The sequence below is a fragment of the Sinocyclocheilus rhinocerous genome, unplaced genomic scaffold (assembly GCF_001515625.1).
Source record: "Sinocyclocheilus rhinocerous isolate Xijiao unplaced genomic scaffold, SAMN03320098_v1.1 scaffold75, whole genome shotgun sequence".
NCBI classification, from domain to species: Eukaryota; Metazoa; Chordata; class Actinopteri; order Cypriniformes; family Cyprinidae; genus Sinocyclocheilus; species Sinocyclocheilus rhinocerous.
In genome coordinates, this window is record NW_015632455.1 from 1460370 (window position 1) to 1482101 (window position 21732).

Genomic DNA, 21732 nt, shown 5'->3' on the forward strand with positions numbered 1-21732 from the left:
ACCAATGCATGGCAAAAAAAAATCCCTAATCCCTGGACACGGGATTTTTTTTTTCTGCCATATGTCTATTCTAGAGACATTTTGTTACACCTTTACTTAGTGATTATTTTGCCTTATGTCTGTTCTAGAGACATGTTACAGCTTTTTGATAAAGCTCTAATTGGTTTTCTGTTGGAAATATGTTTCAAATTCACACTGAATGCATTAATGACTGTAAAGCATGTCTGTGTGTGTCAAAATCATGATTAAAATCGAAATCGCAAAATTGATCAAAGAAATCGCGATAGGTTTTTTTTGTCCATATCGCACAGCCCTATTGCAATGTGATACTGTTTAGAACAAGAGCCACATTTAACTTGAACAACATTAAACTTTTAACCCTGAGCTTTTTGCAGACGTTTCAACCGTGTCATCCTTTAAGATATGCACGTTTTTGCTGAATCATCAAGAATAAAAAAAAGCACAAATTAACTTTGTCTAGGCAGATTTTGTTTCAAAAACAAAACAGCTTATATTGCTTTAACCCTCATGTTTTGTTCAGGTCATTTTGACCGAGAGGATTTTCTTTTTCCCGAAAATGCTAATTAATGTTGGATTAAAACCTACTGACTTTGCTTACAACTTCCCTAAAAATGTATCATTTTCTTTTTGGAAGTGAATGGTCATAATCCTCATTGATCTGAGTTTATGCACCTCTGATTTGAAATGAATAAGCCAAAATTATCCACAAATAATGTTTTGTTTTATTTACTCGTAAACTGAGGTGCATGAGCTCAGATCATTGAGGACTATAATCAGTTCCAAAAAGTAATACAAAACTTGTGCTAACTGAATGAAAACAAGTTGATTAAAAGATTGAATGTGTGATTTGGTGATAATTTCATAATGAGAGGTTTTTGACCTGGAACACCACATTACTGTAGGTAAAGGATTTTCAGCACAGCACAAGGGTTAAATCAAATGGTTTAGAAAAAATAGGTAAACCTCAAAAAAATTCCTCCTGCCAGATTATGCAATACTGGAAATTACCCATTGCAAACTGTGATTTATTTGTTTAAACGCCAAAAACTCTACTTCTGATGCCAAAACGGCTCCGTTTTTTTCCCATTTTGAAGGTCATTATGAATTATTTACCTGTGTAAATGGGCCAAATGTGCTCATGAGATTACAGCAAAATAAATATTTGCCTAAAAAAAAAGATGTAGAATAGTTTAATGAAAACACGTGTTGCATTTCCTCTCGTCCCATTGAAATACACACCTAACTGTCTGGAATCACCCTCTGAACTCAGTTAAAGGTTGTAATTATTAAACGAGAGGAATTTCCCCATTCATTCAGGTAGGAGGAGCGGAGACGCCTCGTCTTGGAGATCATTCAGAGCAGAAGTCTGTGTTTAAATGGTGCTCCTCTCTTTTCAGCTGATGTACAAGGATCCCATTGAGATAGGGTTTGATTGAGAAGGGATAAGCTCGTACCTCAGGCTTAACGTCTCCCATCTCAGATTCACTTCCTGGCTTTTGAAGTCTCTGTTTCTTTGAGTTCTTCGCCCTGAGCAACGGTCCACGACTCGAGTGAGATGTGATACGAGGGGTTTAACTTTTACAGCTGCCCCATAAGACCGATACAGATTGGCACGTTTGCTTTGAATGTTAAATAAATATAAACTTTATATATAAAATATAAAGTTTTCAGTGCTTTTTGTGCTTCATGCATCGCTACACTATTGACAATAGACATGTTTTGTCCACAAAATCTCGACAAAATTTCACTAATGTGACTGCACCTTTTGGCTTAGTGGTTTGTTCAAATCATTAACACTAAATATGAGGCTGTGAGCAAAAGTTGATCATTAAAACACAACAGTTCCCTGAGCAGAGGTCTCATAGTTTTAATAGTTGACCTCTTTCTAGTACAAACAGTAAAACATGCCTCAGTGTTTTGGGATTTCCATCGTGTCCTTACTCGGATGTGGGATGTTGAGTCATAATAAGCAACTCCTATTTCAACCACTTCACTGTGTTTATTGATATTTGCTTCAATGAAACGACACAACCGTGAGCTGAACTTTAAATCACGGTCTAGCGCTACCATAAAACATACATTCAGCTGAAGGCCACAAGAAACACCATGAAGAATCGTGAACATAAAAACCTCACGTCTTTTCATGTCTGTTGTTGAAGTTTCTGTAATATGGAAACGATCCTGATGTTCAGTTCTGTGGATCGTCTCCATGGTTTTATAAGCCCTCCTGCACAGTAGGTTCAACGTGCCGTTTCCTGTTTTCTGTGGGCCATTTGAGGGCTTGAGAGGGATGGTTCAGTGTGGGATTGTAAAACTGAAGCTTTAAATGGAGCGTAGCATAGAAAACAGTTCATTAAACTCCTGTTCAGGTGAATTACTATTTTCAATATTCAAAAACTTTTTTTGTGAGACATATTAAACCATAATAAATGTAATTATATATATATATATACACACACACACACACACACACACAGTGTAATATATTTATATTATATAGTATACAATTTATTAATGAAATATTAGAGTTTCAAAAAACAGAGTTATTTCATTTAATCCCATTACTGTGTAGAAGAAACAATTGAAATATAATAGAAAAAGTGTTGTTTGTCACTAAGCTTTTGAGAAAAAAATTTGATTGATTATTAAAATAAAGTAATAAAAACAGTAAATAAAAAATATATTAAATGAAACTAGTATTAGTGATAGTAATAGTGATAAATAAATAAATTTTACGTAATAAAATGTGTTGCGAATGTCATTTCTTGTTGACTTCAGGCTGACAACCAAACCTGGCCCAGAGAAACAACTGAGATATTAAAAATCTAGAATAAACAATTGCGATATTAAAAAGATCTCATTTGACTTTTTTCTTGTTTTCCAGGAAGCTTTCAAGGAAAAATCTGGCTGTAAATCTGGTTGTAATTTGGACTGTTGATATTTGTTTGCATGTTTGTTGTATCACATTCTTGTGTTTTAAATTAAAGCAGCTGAACGTCTCTCTGCTTGCTATTGGAAACGGGAAATGAGGAGAAAAGCAGTGAAAATTGAATAACACCCTGACAGAGTGACGTCCTACTGCAGTATATATACTGTATATAATATCTATACGTATATACTGTAGATATATGTACAGATAGAAAAAAACTGATCCTGCATGTAATTTGACATTGTTTGACATTGTTGTCGTTTAAAGCAGCAACTGACTGAAAGCGCTGCTCACAACTAATAACAAAGCATTTGTCCACGTTCAGCCGGTCTGCCCAGGCTGCTGAGCTGGTAGATTCGCTGTACTTCTCTCGTCACGAAAGGGCTCAGCTCGTGAATGCAAAGCACTCTACATGTGCTAACGGCAAATTAACCCCAGATAAATAATCGGCAAAATATCTCCCGGCGCCGTGTGTATTTAGGCCTGTCTTTCTGAGTCTGTCTGGCTGGACCGTGAGCTGTGGGGCCCATGGTGAGTGCCGAGTCAAATTCAGCTGCTGATATCTTATCTATCTATCTATCTATCTGTCTGTCTGTCTGTCTGTCTGTCTCTTGTACTTCTATCTATCTATCTATCTATCTATATATCTATCTATCTATCTATCTATCTATCTGTCATCTTGACAACAATTACAGCAAATTTGAATTTCTTTTGAATTTCTGTTAAATTCCATTCTATTTCAGAATTTCTGTTTAATTAAATGAAATTTACAATTCAGTTCAATTTCGACCTCAATTGAGTTCACTTTTCAATCTTGGATCATCATTTACTCTCCCTCGTGTCATTCCAAACCCGCTTGCTGTCATTTTTTCCATGGAGTACAAAAGAAAGCTTAAATAATTTGCTGAGCTCTCATTTCCATTCATTTGCAGTAAAGGTGTTATTAAGCCTACCTGTCTGTCATGTGTAGTTCACCCATCCAGACAGTCATTACACGTTATAGATAACATTCCATCAACTCACAGCAAGCTATAAAAATATCTGCACAGAACGATTGCAGAGACTTGCTTACAGAAACTTGAACTCATCTGACCTGTAAATCAGTAAATCAAAAACTGTAAATCAGCTCGTGACAGATGTAGCAGATATAATTGCAGCACTTAAAAAAAAAAAAAAAAAAAACAGAAAGAAGAATGGAGGTTTAGAGGGGAAGTGGAGGAATTTAGGACAACATCTGTTTTCCAATCAACCTGCTGTTCTTTTTATATGGCATTCAAAGAAATTTTTTTTCCATCATACAATTCCAGTCAGTGTAAAACTGGCACAGCCCATTATTTTCCGACATGTGTTTTAGACCTCAGATCCATGTGTAAAGATGAAAAACTCATCCTGACACAAGCAAATCATCACGTCATCTGTATCGCTAATATGATATTACAGCTTTGACGCTGCGCTCGTCGACTGAATTGGGATTTCATGGTGATGTGTTTTGTTTTCAGAGTATTTCTACACCGTAGATTGAAGAATGATAAAGCACAGTTCATTTGTTTTTACTGCATGTTACAGTACATTGCAATTGTTTCCAGCATCAGTCATCAAACACTGTGAGCAAATAACACAGAAACGTTGATTTATGAGCTACAGTGGAACGTCCAAATGTCTCTTTATTTTGTAATTGCAGGGTTTCTGTTTTTATTGCTCTAGAACAATATTTATTGAACCACTGTGTGAAACATGTAAGACCAGAAATTATTTCTAGCCTAGTTTTTTTAATAAGATGTGTTACGTGGTTGTATATCATCACGTTTTTCTTTTTCTCACGGGCCTTTTAAGTCACACTGTTGTTGTTCAGTATTTTCATTGTGTCTTGATAGTAAACAGCTGTTACTGTGTATAGGCTGCTTAATGCTTATTTATTCAAGTTGGTTAAAGTAATAATATACTTGTTTCAAAAACTATGGTAGTGAGCTGCCCATGTAATCAACATTTTAAGGCATTGTATTTACGCTCCCAAACAGAAGTTGCATTAACTGTTTTTTTTTTTTTGGGTCATTTACTAATTCAAAATGCAGATAAAAATTTAGATGCCTGCAGATGTAAATTGTTACAGGGGTTTTGACCAGATTTGACCAGTTGAAGCCTTCTAAATGTTGCATATTTTAATATATAATTCATATAGTTTTCTTTAACAGTGCAATGCGATAATTGCAAGAGATGCATATCGCAAAAATCACACAAACTGAAAAATGTGACCTGCCATATGCTCATACAATCAATGCTCATTTCCTGTTGTTATTCCATGTAAACGTACCTCTACTGGACCAAACTGCTCTCTTGTCGTCCTAAACACAGTTTTGTGCCGTTTTTTTTCTTTTTTAACACAAGCATCTGGGCTGAATTTCATTCTCTGGTTATTGATTTCACTTACGGTGGTCAGAGGCTAAGTGAGGTTGTCTGGGTTTCGTCCAGTGTCAGACACAAACCAGGTGCTTTCACAGGAACACTAGAAAGGGGATAGTCTGTGATGTGACGTAGACTTTCTGATGTGGCATCACTCAGTGACAGAGATTCTGACTCATAGGACATGTGTTTGCTGTCAGTTTGTACAAAAAGCAGTTGTGCTATCATATAGAGTTTTATATTTTCTGAAGACATTCAGACTGTTGATTGAATGTCATGAAGTTACAGTGTTGTGGGTGGTTGCCAGGGCATTTCTATGTGGTTGCTAGCCTGTTCTAATGTGTTTTGCATGTTGGTTATGGGGTTGATGGATGTTTTTTTTTTTTACAGAAACATATTAATCAGAATATTTATTTATTTATAAAGATGAAATATAATGTAATTGTTTGGGACTTATGTTATATAATTGCTTTGAGGATTTATTTATTTGTTTGTTCTTTCAAAACTATCCAGATAACAACAAAAAATTATAATTATAATAGTATTTATAAATTATAATAATTATCAGAATATATTATGCATAAAATATAAAATATTATATCCTATATATAGAAAGAGAGAGAGAGATTTATAGATATATATTCATATATCACAATTCACATTTTTTTAAACAAAAATCAGCAAAATTCAATAATAATGTTCAATACTTCACAAAACCAAATGTTAAATATGAAATGAATGGCATATCTGTGTCCTTTATGGCACTGCTTTTTCCTCTCTGAAAAAGTTATTGCAAGAAATCTGTTGTTATTCCTCAGGACAGGTGGGTGACTGAAATTGGCATAAAAACACAACCACAATTAAAAACCTCTCAGTTATGAGGAGGCCAAAAGTAAGCTAAAACTGACAGCGATTAGCAGCAGCGACCGATCTCCAGTCAGTGTGAATGAGCTTCAGGCATTAAAGTGTCAGATTTTGTGGTTTCCTGTCTATCCGTTATTTTCTCACTCTGTGCTTTGCTCTCTCCACAGGAATCGCTTATCTGGGCGGCACCTGTAGCTCCAGGAGGAAGTGTGTGCTGGCGGAGGACAACGGACTCAACCTGGCCTTCACCATCGCTCATGAGCTGGGCCACAAGTTAGTCCAAACACCATAGAAATCTGATTTAGAGGCCCTTGTGATTGTCTGGTGCAAGACAGTTTTGCTCCATTATCAGCTCTGATTGGACGCAATTAAATATGCAACTAGTTTTTGAGATGCTCTGTGGTACTTAAGTGGAGACGAGCTTAAAGGGGTCATATGACGTTGCTAAAAAGAACATTAAATTGTGTATTTGGTGTAATGCAATGTGTTTATGCGGTTTAAGGTTAAAAAAATATTTATAAATTATAATAATTATCAGAATATATTATGCATAAAATATAAAATATTATATCCTATAGTATTTAATTATTTAGGTTTCAATATGTTTATCATTTTTGTAAATCACCAGAGAGCATGTGGGAAACGGGCAAAGGCAGTCGTTCATAACAACTCGTGTTATTTTAGTATAATTTATATACTATTATAGTTTTTGTTAATATTTCGAATTTTGACTCGCGTTTGAATCATCAGTGGCAAATTCTTTAAATATAAATAATTTACTTACAGTCTGTGAGTCAGAACAGCGGGCATTGTAGGCTACTCTGCAGGTTCAGGAAACAGTCTGGATGTAAAATGCGCTGCACACATCTGAATATTTGGGTTGAACTGTTCTGGAACAGTGTTGTAAATACAACTTAACCACTGATTTCTAGTCGTGTCCATTTTTGGAAGGCCAAACAAAGTAGTTTCGCTTTCACCGTGTTTAAACGAGGCGTTTTAGGAGGGCGTGGATGAGTCTTAACTTTTATAAAGAATATCTCTTTGGGTTTGAGACTTTAGTCTTTGCAACTTTAGGGATCTTATCTATGCACGAACAGCTTGTAACACTCCAAAGAGAAAGGAAAATTTGAAATTGCATCATATGACCCCTTTAATGTAATGTTTTTCTTGTGTTTGGGATCCCAGAAACGTCAATAATGACCGTCAAAAGTAATCACTGATTTGACCAAATCAAATCCCAGTAGGCAGAGTATTGACTATTTACTTTAACTATTTTGCTTTAACTATTTGTTTTAACTAATCGGTTTTGTTCCAATATAGTAATCCAATATAGTAAAACTGAAGTTTGGCGGTTTCACGGTTTCCTCAAAAATATGAAACAGATATGAATATGAAACTGTTTTCTTTCATTTCTGTCTTTCACCTTTATTTATAAAGCGCTTTTATCAATACAAATTGTGTCAAAGCAACTGTACAGCATTAATTAGGAAAATAGTGTCAATAATGCAAAAGTACAATAGTAAACACTCAATTTTCAGTTAAAGGCAGTTCATCATTGAATTCAGTGATGTCATCATCCAGCTCAGTTCAGTTTAAATAGTATCCGTGCAATCAAGTCGACGATATTGCTGGAAATTAAATTGGTTTTCTACATTGATAATAGTCAGAAATGTTTCTTGAGCAGCAAATCAGCATATTAGAATGATTTCTGAAGGATCATGTGACACTGAAGACTGGAGTAATGATGTTGAAAATTCAGCTTTGCATCGCAGGAATAAATTACATTTTAACATATATTCAAATAGAAAACACTTATTTTAAATTGTAATAACATTTCACAATATTACTGATTTTACTGTATTTATAATCAAATAAATGGTGAGCATAAGAGACTTCTTTCAGAATCATTAAAAAAACCTTAATGATGCCAAACTATTGAGTGGTAGTATATATTCTTTAGATATTGAAAGCACCCCAAACAGAATGTGATAAAGAGATAGGGATAGTTCACCTGAAAATGAAAATAGGTATCATTTACTCACCCGTATGTACTTTCAAACCAGTATGACTTACAATCTTTTGTATAACACAAATTCACACAGTTCATACAATGAACACATATTTTAACTAATAAGTTAGTCATACAGGTCTTAAATGATAACAAAATCTCCATTTTTGTGTGAACTATCCCTTTAACGTTTCATTTGTGTTCACACGGGCCAGGACATTTTTAGGTTAAGGCCCACAGCATTTGCTGATTTGGTCAGACAAGTAGATGTACGGTGGCCGAGAAGTGCAAAACAAATCACAATTCTGAAAACAAAATAACAATTCAGAAAGCACAACAACAATTCAGAAAACATTATAACAAGTCAGAAAACACAATGACAAATTCGAAAACACGGAAGAGGTAGGTATAGTTTGAGACAGTGCCATTGGTTTGGGATTACTCACCACTAGCAATATGCTATTTACACTAAGTGCAAGCAACAAGTAGTATACTTGATAGTAGAAATCCTGCTATTTTAACATAGTGTAAATAGGTATTTGCACTTAGTGTAAATAGCATATTGCTAAAAATACTGCTATTTTCACTTAGTGTAAATAGAATCCATTGCTAATACGAGATTTGAAAAGGGAGGAAAAAAAAGTTCGGCAAAAGGCGGCATCGAACCCGGGTCGATCGCGACAAAAAGCCAATGACACGGACTTATCCATCTGCGCCACTGGAGCTGATGATTTACAGCCACTTTGTTTTCGAATTTGTCATTGTGTTTTCTGACTTGTTATAATGTTTTCTGAATTGTTGTTGTGTTTTCTAGACTTGCATTTGCGTTTGTAATTTGTTATTTCGTTTTCAGAATTGTGATTTGTTTTGCACTTCTCGGCCACCGTATAGATGTATGCAATCTCAGCTATGCTCACCAAAACCACCCAAGCACCCAACCAGATCTCCATCCATGATCAGACTCAACTTCAGACTTGTAAATATCTAGTTTGTAATCTAAATTGGTTATTTAAACCATGCATTGCGCTCTGTTGGTTTTTCTAAATATCCACCTCTGCTCTTTTAACAACAGGTTGCTTGCATACGTCCCTCTACATCAGGTTTCTCTCGTTAAATGAGCGGTTGAGACCCCGAACACACTTCCATCCTCACCATGTGCTTTGGAAAACCTAGACGTACTTGAAAGAGAACATGCTGTAAATGAACATTTCGCGTTCACACATCATTCACATGAGTTATAGGATTGAACCGAATGCCACGACGACGTATTACCTGCTCTGCCCGAACAAAAACACGCTTCTCACAATAGCTCCCCTTCATCTCCTCGCTAGCATAAAGCCCTCTTTGATAGATCAATGATGGGCAGCCAACACCAAAATTTGTCTGGAAAAATGGCCAAGCTACATTAGCGTAAGCGCCAGTCTTCAGATGAGTTATCGCCGTACCTGCTCCAGTATAGTGTGCCGCCACGGGCCAAAGTCGGCTTTAATGCCCGGCAGTAATGAGCTGGCACCGATCACGCCCGACTGGTGCCGATACTGCTATCCCAGTCATCACACGCACACAGGGCTCCATTGTCTCCAGTCTGTAAAAACACTATTAAAGCGAGTGCGTTATGGGTTTATGTGCACGTTTAGGTCTTTACAATATAAGCTGTAGCAAGACATGTCAATATGATTATTTTATAGAGTCGCTAGTGTTGAATATTTCTGTCAGCGTGGCATTTACAGGCTCTAATAAACACATGCAACAGCATCGCGCTTTCTGATGGATTGAGATTTCTCTGAGTAGCGAGCAGAGTTTCTCATCTTTCATCTGCTCACGACCTTTTGATTTGGCGTGCGGGCGTAACAAAGCTTAATGACTGTCTGGGAGTCTTGTTTTAGCGCCGCTCCATTCGTCTCGCTTTATCAAGTGTAGACGCTGATCGTTTTCCAATAATAACAGCTGAAGGAGCACGATCACGGCGCTCGAGGAACATTGGCGTAACACTAATGTGGGGTTTGCCGCATGCATCGACTCATTCTAGATAAAAAAAAAACTCCGTATGGAAGCAGCGTGTCACGTCATATTTCAGTCCACCCACAATACCTCATTAGTGTCATCATTGCTTATTCGATCATTAGTCAAAGCGCCTTTCAGAATAAAGATAAATGGGTGTCTGTTTAATGAATGGATGGAGTAATTGGTGCTTGCAGGTGAGTTTGGAAAATTACACAATGTGAATGACACTGTTCAAAAGTTTGGAGCTGGTAAGATTTTAAATGAAGTCTCTTGTGCTCACAAAGGCTGCATTTATTTGATCAAAAATGCAGTAATATTGTGAAAAAAATATTGCAATCTAAAATAACTGCTTTCTATGTGAATATACAGTGGGTACGGAAAGTATTCAGACCCCCTTAAATTTTTCACTCTTTGTTATATTGCAGCCATTTGCTAAAATCATTTAGATTTATTCCTGTGATCAAAGCTGATTTTTTAGCATCATTACTCATCAGTCTTCAGTGTCACATGATCATTCAGAAATCATTCTAATATGCTGATTTGCTGCTCAAGAAACATTTTTTTATCCCTATTGAAGTTAAAAACTGTTGTGCTGTTTAATATTTTTTGTTGATACATTTTTATTTTCAGAATTCTATTATGAATAGAATAGAAGTTCAAAAGCAGAGCTTTTATTTTTTTTACATTATATTCTTTTGTAAAACAAAATTGTCCTTTTAGAGCTGCAGATAAATCACTTCTTTGAACTTTTTACTTGCAACCAGTGAGCGATTGTTCAGTATTTGTTTCCATCATAGTTTAATTAGCCACTTAGGGCCAGACTTACTAAACAGGGAAAATTTGCGTTAATGCGCAATTCCGTAAATGCGCCGATGGGAGGGGAAAATTCTGCGGGTGATTTACTGACAATGCGCACATTAAAGAACACAGATGCAGCCAGATCATTTCCATAATGACCATCGCAATCTACCAAGAGCAGCGCAAATTACCACCTGCTATAAGACATGGTTTTTTTGAGTGTTAAATAATGGTGCAAATACCTGTAATTTGACGAGCGCAAACGTTAAATCGCATTGCGTGATTCATTTTAATACTCTCCTCCCATAAATTTTGCATCTGAAAGGGAAACTTTTACAAATGTGTCCACGCCTTTTCATCGCAAATTCGTCACTGCGCATCTTTATTAAATCCTGACAGTACTATTTTTTTTTAACACCATAAATGGTTTGCGCTGGCGCAAGCTGTTAGTAAATATGGCCCTTATTGTAAGTATATAAATTTTTTATGCACAATTTAGGAATTTTAGAAAGTTTCCATGCAGCGTTTTTATGCAATTTCGCAAAATTTGCACATTAATACATGGATGCAAATCCAGCTATTGTTGACACATGTAATGTGGGGTTTGGGTTTTGTTTTTGTTTCATGTTCATGTCCATGTCTTTTATTTTGTAATTGTTTCCTGATGTTAGTGTCATGCTTCCCTTGCCTCATGTCTCTCTGCCTTGTGTATGTGTCATGTTCTGATTGGTTGTTTTAGTCATGTGTCTTGTTTCCCATTGGTTTGTTCTTGTCATGTGACCCTCTTGTCTGCTATAAGTTGCCCTCATGTTGCCATTGTCTCTCGTCGTGTATTGAATGTATTTATCCCGCTGTTGGTGAGTCTAGCCTGTTCATGTCAAGTCTGTTCATCCCTCGTCAAGTCAAGTCTGTTCATGCCTCGTCAAGTCAAGTCTGTTCATGTCAAGTCAAGTCTCGGATTATTGTTTGGATGTTTGGATCACACTGTAAATAAACTGCACTTGGGTTCTTCACTACGCTTGCCTTCAGTGGATTGAAGTCGTTACAACACAGTGGAAAAAGGATGGTACAGTTGTTAACGTGAGCAATTTGAAACAGGTTTGTGGCTTTTTGGTGGTTTTTGCTGTTACTTTTGCTCATATGTAGAGTTAGAGGCATGAAACAAACCACTAAAACTAAGGATATTATCATTTGGTGAGAAGCTTTTACAGTTTATAGACATCAGTGATTCCTTAATTGTAGCTAATGCAATATGCAATTACATTTTCTAAGCAATACTGCAAATTTTGACTACTTTTTGTCAGTAATAAACTACCTTGAAGTTCATAGCAATATGCTAACAACACCTTGTTGGACCTTTAGATTACCAGCCCATATCTGTAAGTCTCTATTGGTCATGCATGATGCCTTCCCTTCCAAGTCTTTTAAGTCCTGTGCACGCTTGATAGGGTATTTGGCTTGTGAAAGCACTTGACCATTATTAGCTTGGCAGCAAAACGTCCTGTTTTAATAAGGCCAATCGTGTTTTTTTTTTTTTTTCCTCCCTTAAACAAATTGAACACAACAGACATTTGGCACCCTTATAAACCTCCCACGATTGTTTGAGTGTGAGAGAGATTCTCATCTCAATCCACTTATTAACCAAATCACCCCATTGATATTAAAAGCCACTCATCTGTGTAAGAGCTGAAAAGAAAGCGACGATGAAGCTGCTGTAGCATTCACATTCTTCTCCTTGTTCCTTTAGTTCTCCGCAGCGACTCCTTGATTTCTATTGTGTTCGTTGTGTGTCTTTCGACTTTTATTGCTTTGGTGTTTAGCGGGAGCCGAGACACAGCCTAGAAATCCACACTGCTCTCTTTATTAGTTCCTGCGCTCGCTGCCGCCGCTTCAGTTTTCGGTTGTTGTTTTTAATTTGAGAAATGTAGGTCAGGGCTTAGGAGAAAGCACTGTTACGGCTCGCTCTGACTCAGGTTGCTTTGGTTTTCATGAGAACACATGCTCTGTTTCAGAGTAATATTGTATTGTTATGCATTCAAGGAAAGCTTCGTAAACGTTGTGTTAATGATTATGTTTAACAAGCACAATAACTATTTATTGTGCACTAAGTTTGCCTGGGTGAGACTCATATTTTGTCAGATCGCTGCTGTTATTAGTGTTTGTTGTTTCTGATGGTCTTGTCTCTCTAGCATGGGCATGAGCCATGATGACGATCACGCCAGCTGCGCGGGCCACTCTCACATCATGTCCGGGGAATGGGTCAAAGGTCGTAACCCCAGTGACCTCTCCTGGTCCAGCTGCAGTCATGACGACCTGGAGAAGTTCCTCAGGTGAGATTTTGTGCCATAAGATACTGTTTTTAGGTGTTATCAGTAGCTTAGGTGATAGTAGGTGCTATTGCCTGTTAAGTTTTCAATAGCCAATACTGATATCTAGACAGTGGGAAGTATTTTTAAATGATTTTCTGGAAAATATATTTACAAATATATATATATATGTAGAGAGAGAGAATATAATGTAATTTAGCAATATTGCAATATTGTATTTGATCAATTAGAATTAATTAAATGTAATTATAGCAAATAAGAAATTAAACTACAGTGACATTTTAAGAAAAAAATCTGTATCCAAAATATTTTTCTATAATTAAAATAATGTGTAAATTACATTTGTTTATTAATATGTAATACAATATAGTATTTAATATAATTTTATAATAATTGTAATACACTCTCATTTAAATAATTTTCAGTATTTTGGTTTAACTATTAAAAAAAATTGTGCATACATGAAAATCTCTTTTTTTATATATAATGTACATACATTATAAGATTAGAAAATAATATATTTAAATTATATTACATAATATATTAAAGGGGCCATCGGATGCAACATGCACTTTTACAAGTTGTTTGAACTGATATGTGTGTTGGCAGTGTGTGCACACAACCACCCTATAATGATAAAGAACCACCCAGTGGGTTATTTTTTATCTCGTTAAATCATTTCCCCTTTCTCAAATCAAGCCATTCTCAGCTTCTTGTCTGTGTGACGTCAAACAGACTCAGGCCCCTCCCACGATTGTTGATTGACACTGGCGTTTTACCTTAGAGCCGCCCTGAGTGAGCTGTCATCAGTCCGTCATTGTTTTGACACCGGAGCAGATGTAGACAATAATGATTCCTAAGCGATTGAGGTGTTTTGTTGTTGGATGTAATAATGAACATAGCAGTCGTCATTTACTCCCGACATCTGAGCCGCTGAAGTGGATTACCTTTGTTTCTGAAGGGAATGCGCCCCTGATCTACCTAAATGTGTCTACGTTCGTGCGAATCATTCGTGATCCAGCCTCACCTACAGAAGAAGTGAGTATAAGGTTCTTTTATGAATCTTTGCAAATCGCCTTTCCTAATAACGTGCTAGTTAGCAAGTTCCACGGGTAAAGTAAACAGTATCATGAGAATGGCTCGTCACCCCACAGAAGAGAGGGGTGGGGTCAGCAGAGCTCATTAGCATTTAAAGGAATATGGACTAAAACGGGTTGCTGAAAACAGAGCTGATTTTGACATGGTAAAAAGGGTGTTGTTTTACACTACAATTGAGAAATTTTAACCAAAGTATTATAGTTATATACTTTTCATTAAAGGGGGCATAACACACACAGTTTCACCCAATCTCATGTTAATCTTGAGTACCTATAGAGTAGTACCGCATCCTTCATATCTCCAAAAAGTCTTTAGTTTTATCATATTTATAAAAGAAAGATACAGCTTTACGATTCTCTCCGGAAAAAGCAGAGCTCCTGGAGGCGCGGCCGCCACCAGATGAAACGCGTTGATGGGCGCGATCTCGCTCTCACTCTGGTCGATGCGTGTGCGCTCTTCTGGGAGAAATGCCCATATAAGGAGTTCCACCCTCGTCTACGTCATGAAGAGCCACGATCGAAAAAAACTCTCAGAAACTTGTACGAACCCGGAAGTATGATTTTTGTCACAGAAATACTCCGTCATACGTCCAAATTGTTTTTTGAAACTTTGTCCATGCTTAGCATGAGAATCCAACTCTTTAACAGTGTAAACAACTCTGAATGCATGAAACAGCATTGAGCTAATCAAGGTCTTGCTTGGTATACGTCAGTGTTTCTCAACCCTGGGGCCCGTTCTTCGTACGTCGCTAACTCAGTTAGCTGGATTTGATTGTTGACAATTTGGCATGATCTTGGATAGTTTGGTTCTTCGAAGCACATTCCGGAGTTGCTGTCATAGCAACAGGTCCGTAAGCTTAAACCTGCTCGGGAGCAGGCTTATTTCATGTAATTTAAAATAATAATCATTTAAAAATAAATTTAAAGATAATATAATATAATAATGTTGTGTAGTCTTTAATACTGTAATGAGGATTCAGTGACGTTGGGATCCTTTCGGCTGGTGGTGGATCGGTGGCTTGGGCCTCTGTGATCTACGTCATGATATCCCATTGTATGGGAGCGAGAACCAGGGTAGAAGGGATGATGGATTCACAGGAGGGTGGTTGCAAGGATGACTCATAAAGTCTTGACAGAGCGTCGGTAATGAGACGCTGGAGAACAGAACGAACATGCTTGACGTGATCCTTGTAGGAGTCTGAGTAGATCAAGAAATCATCTATATATACGATGACCCAACGATTTAGCATGTCTCGGAACCAGAGCATGTGAGCGAAGCGGAGCGGTGTGACGCTCCGCTACGTTTTCCGCTTTATGGACGTGCGCTCCACTCAGTCGCTCTAACCGCCCAAGCAAGCGCTCCGTTAATATTCTCAGAAATGTCAGCAATAGCAAAAACAAGACTTCGCAACGAGGGTAAGGTAGGCACTGATTAAATAGTCATGATAATGATAAGCACCTGTGCAGGTAATCAGTCTCAGGCATGGGGTGATGGGAAATGAAGTCCTTAAGAACAGTTTGTACTCCGGTGACGGTTCCCTCTGGTGGTGATTGGAGGGAGCCACAGAGGCTTGATTTGTGACAAATACTACAGACACAGCCAGTTTTACTCACTGAGAGATTTATTCGTCATAAAATTATTATCCTTGAGGAAGGTGTACAAACAGTGCGGCATTTGAATAGAAGAGAGTTCATTCTGGAAGCCCAGGCTTAATAGTGTCTGCTGTGGCTCTATAAACAAAGAACCGGCTGGAGTCATCGATCCTCACGGATGTACTGCAGCCGATGACAGAATAAAGCTGCAGGATCCACTGTCTGATGTGCCCGCCGCGCTTCTGACCTCAATTCAGGCTACAGAGTGTCAACGTATCCAAGCAGATACCAGCACTATCCAAACTCTGCTGTTGAGCTTCTGAGAGCATTTTAATGCTAGAGACAATTAGGCAGATTAGCGTTTTCTCCTGTAGAGTAAAGCTCTGCACTACGATAACACGACAGCATGGCTCTGCTCCAAAACCTGGTGAGCTGCCTATGTAGGCGTCATACTGTAGGTGCACACTACATGAAGGCTGTTCCAAAAGGTAGGCAGCAAAATTATGCTGCCTTATTTTGATCACATTTTGGAGCAGCATCACATGTATTCATCCTGCAGAAGGCAATACCATAATTATTGTGAATTCACACATGCCTGTTGTTACTTGTACATAAACATACATAGACAGCCCATTTAGTGTGTAGCTGTCAGGGTTTGGGCAAAGGGATAGAGCGAGGACTCAATGGTGCAGGAGATGGCCTTTTGTTAAAAAAAATTAAACAAAAACTACCCCGTGGGGAAAAACACAACTGGCAACAAGACAAGGCTTGGCAAGGCAGGGCAGGGCAGGGCACACTCAACATTCAACGACGAACTGCCCGGGACTGCAAACACAAAGAGAATAAATAGGGAGCAAATGAGGAGGGTAATGAAGGAAACACAGGTGGGGCAAATTAACCAATAATCAGGTAACAAGATGGGTGGGGTCAAGACAATTGACATGAGAGCACATGGCACACAGGAAACAAAGACCAAAGCCATGTGCTCACACAAAACAAAAACACAAGCATATGGCCAGCAAAACAAAATCACCAGCCATGTGCAAAACAAGACATGAACACGCAGCTAATGAGAATACTCATAAGCCGCGTGTTCACACAAGACATCACAACATGAAAGCACGCAGCCAATGAAAAACACAAGCTGCGTGCTACACAGCACAAGACATAACATGAATGCACGCAGCTGATAAAAACATGAACTGCGTGCAACAACACAAGACACCACAACTTACTTATCAAGTTGCATATTTAGTAGGGATGCACCGATACCACTTTTTCCAGTACTCGCCCGATACCGATACTTTTATTTTTGGTACTTGCCGATACCGAGTACCGATACCAATAGTTTTATTGCATTTGTACATTCTCACTTACATAAATGAACTATAGTGTCCTGCATCCACTAAAAAAAATATCAAAAATTATATCTGGTCTCTGAATCATTTTTGGTTTGACTGCGTATACGTCCTTAATCTCTAATAACTCCATTCTGCTGTCTGTTGTTCTGTTGTCAGTGTTTCTTTGTCTGAATATGGCACTTATCACATGTTGTGTGGTATCGGCGTTTGGTATCGGGGCATTTTAACGAGTACGAGTACAGGAGCTCAGTATCGGGCCCGATACCGATACCAGTATTGGTGCATCCCTAATATTTAGTCTGCCATATGTAATAGGTATTGTCAGTGTTTCTTTTAATGAAATTCCCATTGATTAAAAATTCACAATCATTTTATTTTATTTTATTTTAAATTTGTTTGTATTTTATGATGTGACAGTATAAATCAAGAATTAGTAAATCAAGTTGCACATTTAGTCTGTCATATTTTACAGGCATTGTCGGTGTTTCTTTTATTAAATTCCCATTGATTAAATTCACAATTATTTTATTTTATTTTTAAATTTGTTTAATTTTATTTTACATTTGTTTAATTTTATTTTATCATGTGACTGTATGAATCAAGAATTACTAAATCAAGTTGCACATTTAGTCTGCCATATGTAATAGGTATTGTCAGTGTTTCTTTTAATTAAATTCTCGTTGATAAAAAATTCACAATAATTTTATTTTATTTTATTTTAAATTTGCTTAATTTTATTTTACATTTGTTTATTTTTATTTTATCATGTGACCGTATAAATCAAGAATTAATAAATCAAGTTGCACATTTAGTCTGTCATATTTTACAGGCATTGTCAGTGTTTCTTTTAATTAAATTCCCATTGATTAAATTCACAATTTTATTTTATTTTTAAATTTGTTTAATTTGATTTTACATTTGTTTAATTTTATTTTATCATGTGACTGTATGAATCAAGAATTACTAAATCAAGTTGCACATTTAGTCTGCCATATGTAATAGGTATTGTCAGTGTTTCTTTTAATTAAATTCTCGTTGATAAAAAATTCACAATAATTTTATTTTATTTTATTTTAAATTTGCTTAATTTTATTTTACATTTGTTTATTTTTATTTTATCATGTGACCGTATAAATCAAGAATTAATAAATCAAGTTGCACATTTAGTCTGTCATATTTTACAGGCATTGTCAGTGTTTCTTTTAATTAAATTCCCATTGATTAAATTCACAATAATTTTATTTTATTTTACTAACTCACATTTAAAAATAAATTTACAGTTTCTTTTTGAATATTTTGTTTGTTTATTCATTTATATAACTTTTTGTTTTTTATTTTTATTGTTTTTTTATTTCACAATGACAGTGACAATTTGAATCAAGAATTAGTAAATCAAGTTAAACCTTTAGTCTGTAATATTTTATAGGTGCAGTCAGCATTTCTTCTAATTAAACTCCCATTGATTAATTTCACCCTGTTTATTTTATTTTATTCTATTCAATTCAAAACAACAATTTCCTTTTGAATATATTTATTTATTTATGAATTCATTTACATTCCTTACATACCATAACACATTGGGGTTTTTTTTCTTAAGCACATTGTTTTTTCTCTCTCACACAGGTCATGCCTGCCTGATTAATTTAGGATGAGCTAAAATATTAAATATTTACAGAGAGCAGACGTGCTTGAGAATCCTGAAGTGTATGTGCTCATTAGGCTTTAAGGCATCAACGTCAAACTTTCCAAAATATTTCTCCTTTGCACTCCTTGAATAGGAGTTTGGGAACCACTCTTGGTTTTGCAGAAGTCTGTTCTGCTACAGCTGTCTGTGTTTGTCTAATCTTACACTTATAGAAAGATGAGAAAGTAGACTTGGAGAAAGAGGAATTTTACTTAGAGCAAATGAATCAGCAATGGAAAGCCAGTATTAGAAGCACAGCAATTCCTAATTTCTTTTATAGGAAAGTCTGCAATTCCTCCAGTTGTGTGTGAAGATGTTATGCACATCATTTCTCTAACATCCTACTGTCTCCCAGATCGAAAGCAAGTGCCTGTTTGCTGCATACTGACCCACGTAACCGCTACCTCATCCGTCTGCCGGCCAAACTTCCCGGGATGCACTACAGCGCTGACGAACAGTGCCAGATCCTCTTCGGCACCAACGCTACGTTCTGCACTGATATGGAGGTGTGTGTGTCTTTCAGCTGGGAATGCACTGATATCATACTGCACTCATGCACTACATGCTTCCATACCGTAAATGGACACAATGCAGCATACATACACACAAATAAACACCGGCAACATGCAACTCAAACTTTCTGACCTAAACAAGATTATATATTTGGCAGAATCCTGTTGCAGTTGCTTTAGGTTCTGGGATCATTCCTATATGTAACTAGTTGAAGTATAAATGTATCCAGGCTACATTATAGCAGGTGAATAATATAAAGGGTTTCACGCTTATCTGCACAAAGCCTCCTCGTACATATTGCATAAAAAATATGAAATAAATTAATCTTTATAAAATAAATTGAAATGTATACATTTTAATTAATATGATACTATACATATTATATGCTTAATTTAAATGGTACCTAAATAAAAGTCATAAATTAAGATATAAAATATATACATTAAAATACATTTATTTTGATATGAATATTTTTATTTGGTCTTTGTAATATGGTCACAATATTAAATGTGACTTTATAATTGTGGTATAATCATTTATGTAATACATGTAAATGTTTTTCTGTTGTTAAACAGCAAATATTTAAGCGTGAGTCTCAGAAAAATTATTTTAATAAATTGCACATTGATAAAATTCACAAATTTCTTTTCTTTTCTTTATTCACATAAAAGCACAATTAAATTCACATTTTTTCTTTTACATTTATTTATTTATACATTTTAATTTGTTATAAAATATATCATTAATTAAATTAAATTAAAACAAAATCCATTTTGTCTTCATCATTTGATTTGGTTTGATTCACATGAAGTCGCAATTAAATTCACTTTTTTACTTTTAAATGAATGTATTAATTTATTTATACATTTTAATTTGTTATAAAATATATCCATTTTAAATTTGAAAAATTCATTTTGTCTTCATCATTTCATTTGATTTTTAAAAATGAGTTTTGACTTGATTTTAGTTTAGTTTAGTTTAGTTTAGTTCAGTGTTGTCTTGGCCCTAGGATCATTCCCATATGAAGCTAGTGGAAGTATAAAATTATCCAGGCTACATTTGTAGCAGGTGAATAACATAAAAGAGTATCTGCGCTTAATCATAAATCATGTTTGTCCACGCAAAGCCTCAGATCTCTGGATATTTCCGTCTGGAAGTTTCAGTTCACAAGTTGCCAGAGTGAAAACATTAGAGCGGATGGCAGGTGCTGGCGTATCAGGTTTGATCTGATCAGTTCACAGTCAGTTCATGCTTTCCTGAGCGTGTAATCATCAGCTGTAACCGTTCAGATCATCGCTGCAAACATTTCCACTCGCTGCCCGTCCATCATAACTGTATACCATCTACACGTTGTGCAGTGCTACAGCAGATACCTAGATTCACATAAAACATGCGCGAAGAAGATGAATAGTCTGTTGCTGGCAGGCTGAGAGGAGCTGACATAAAAGAGACGTCTAAAACAAAGTGTAAATAAGGCAATTTAATGGCCGTCCTGCCACCTTTGAAATGTTTCTCTCTGTGAGATTGAAAAATGTGATTGAGCACAAGAAGTAAAGGAGCGTGTCTGGCTAAAGTAAAAATACGAACTTGTCAGACAGACACGGAAAATACAGCCCATCTCAAGGGCTGTTGGATAAAAAAGTCTCTTTGTTTGAGGAGAGGAAAGAAAAGGCTGTGGTTACATGAAATGTACAAGCTTATTATTTTTTTTAAATTTTGAGATAATAAAGAGATTTAAAGGGGTCATATGATGCAATTTAATTTTTTCCTTTCTCTTTGGAGTGTTACAAGCTCTTGGTGCATAAAGAAGATCTGTAAAGTTGCAAAGACTAAAGTCTCAAATCCAAAGAGATATTCTTTATAAAAGTTAAGAGTCAGCCACACCTACCTAAAACGGCTCGTTCGAACACGCCCCCACATATCTACCTCACTATGTGGGAAGATTTGCATAACGCCGCCCAAATGTTCACACAAAGAAAGAAGGCGTAACTTTTATTCACGCTGTAGTATTGTTGTTGCCGCCGCCATGTCGTGAAGGCGCTGTGTGCTTCGTTGTGAAAGCGAAACTACTTCGTTTAGTCTTCCAAAAGAGGACGATATCCGCTCACTCAAGCCGGCCTCCGCTCACTCTAG

General features: G+C 36.3%; 1 protein-coding gene across 1 annotated transcript in view; it reads left to right on the plus strand.

Moving 5' to 3' along the window:
* Positions 1-21732, plus strand: part of LOC107742308 (A disintegrin and metalloproteinase with thrombospondin motifs 17-like) — a 137334-nt gene that overhangs the window by 44992 nt on the left and 70610 nt on the right. Inside the window, exons 8-10 of the mRNA XM_016555229.1 lie at positions 6382-6487; positions 13214-13354; positions 19442-19592. Of these exons, the coding sequence (XP_016410715.1) occupies positions 6382-6487; positions 13214-13354; positions 19442-19592 (398 nt within the window). The remainder of the gene's footprint in view (positions 1-6381; positions 6488-13213; positions 13355-19441; positions 19593-21732) is intronic.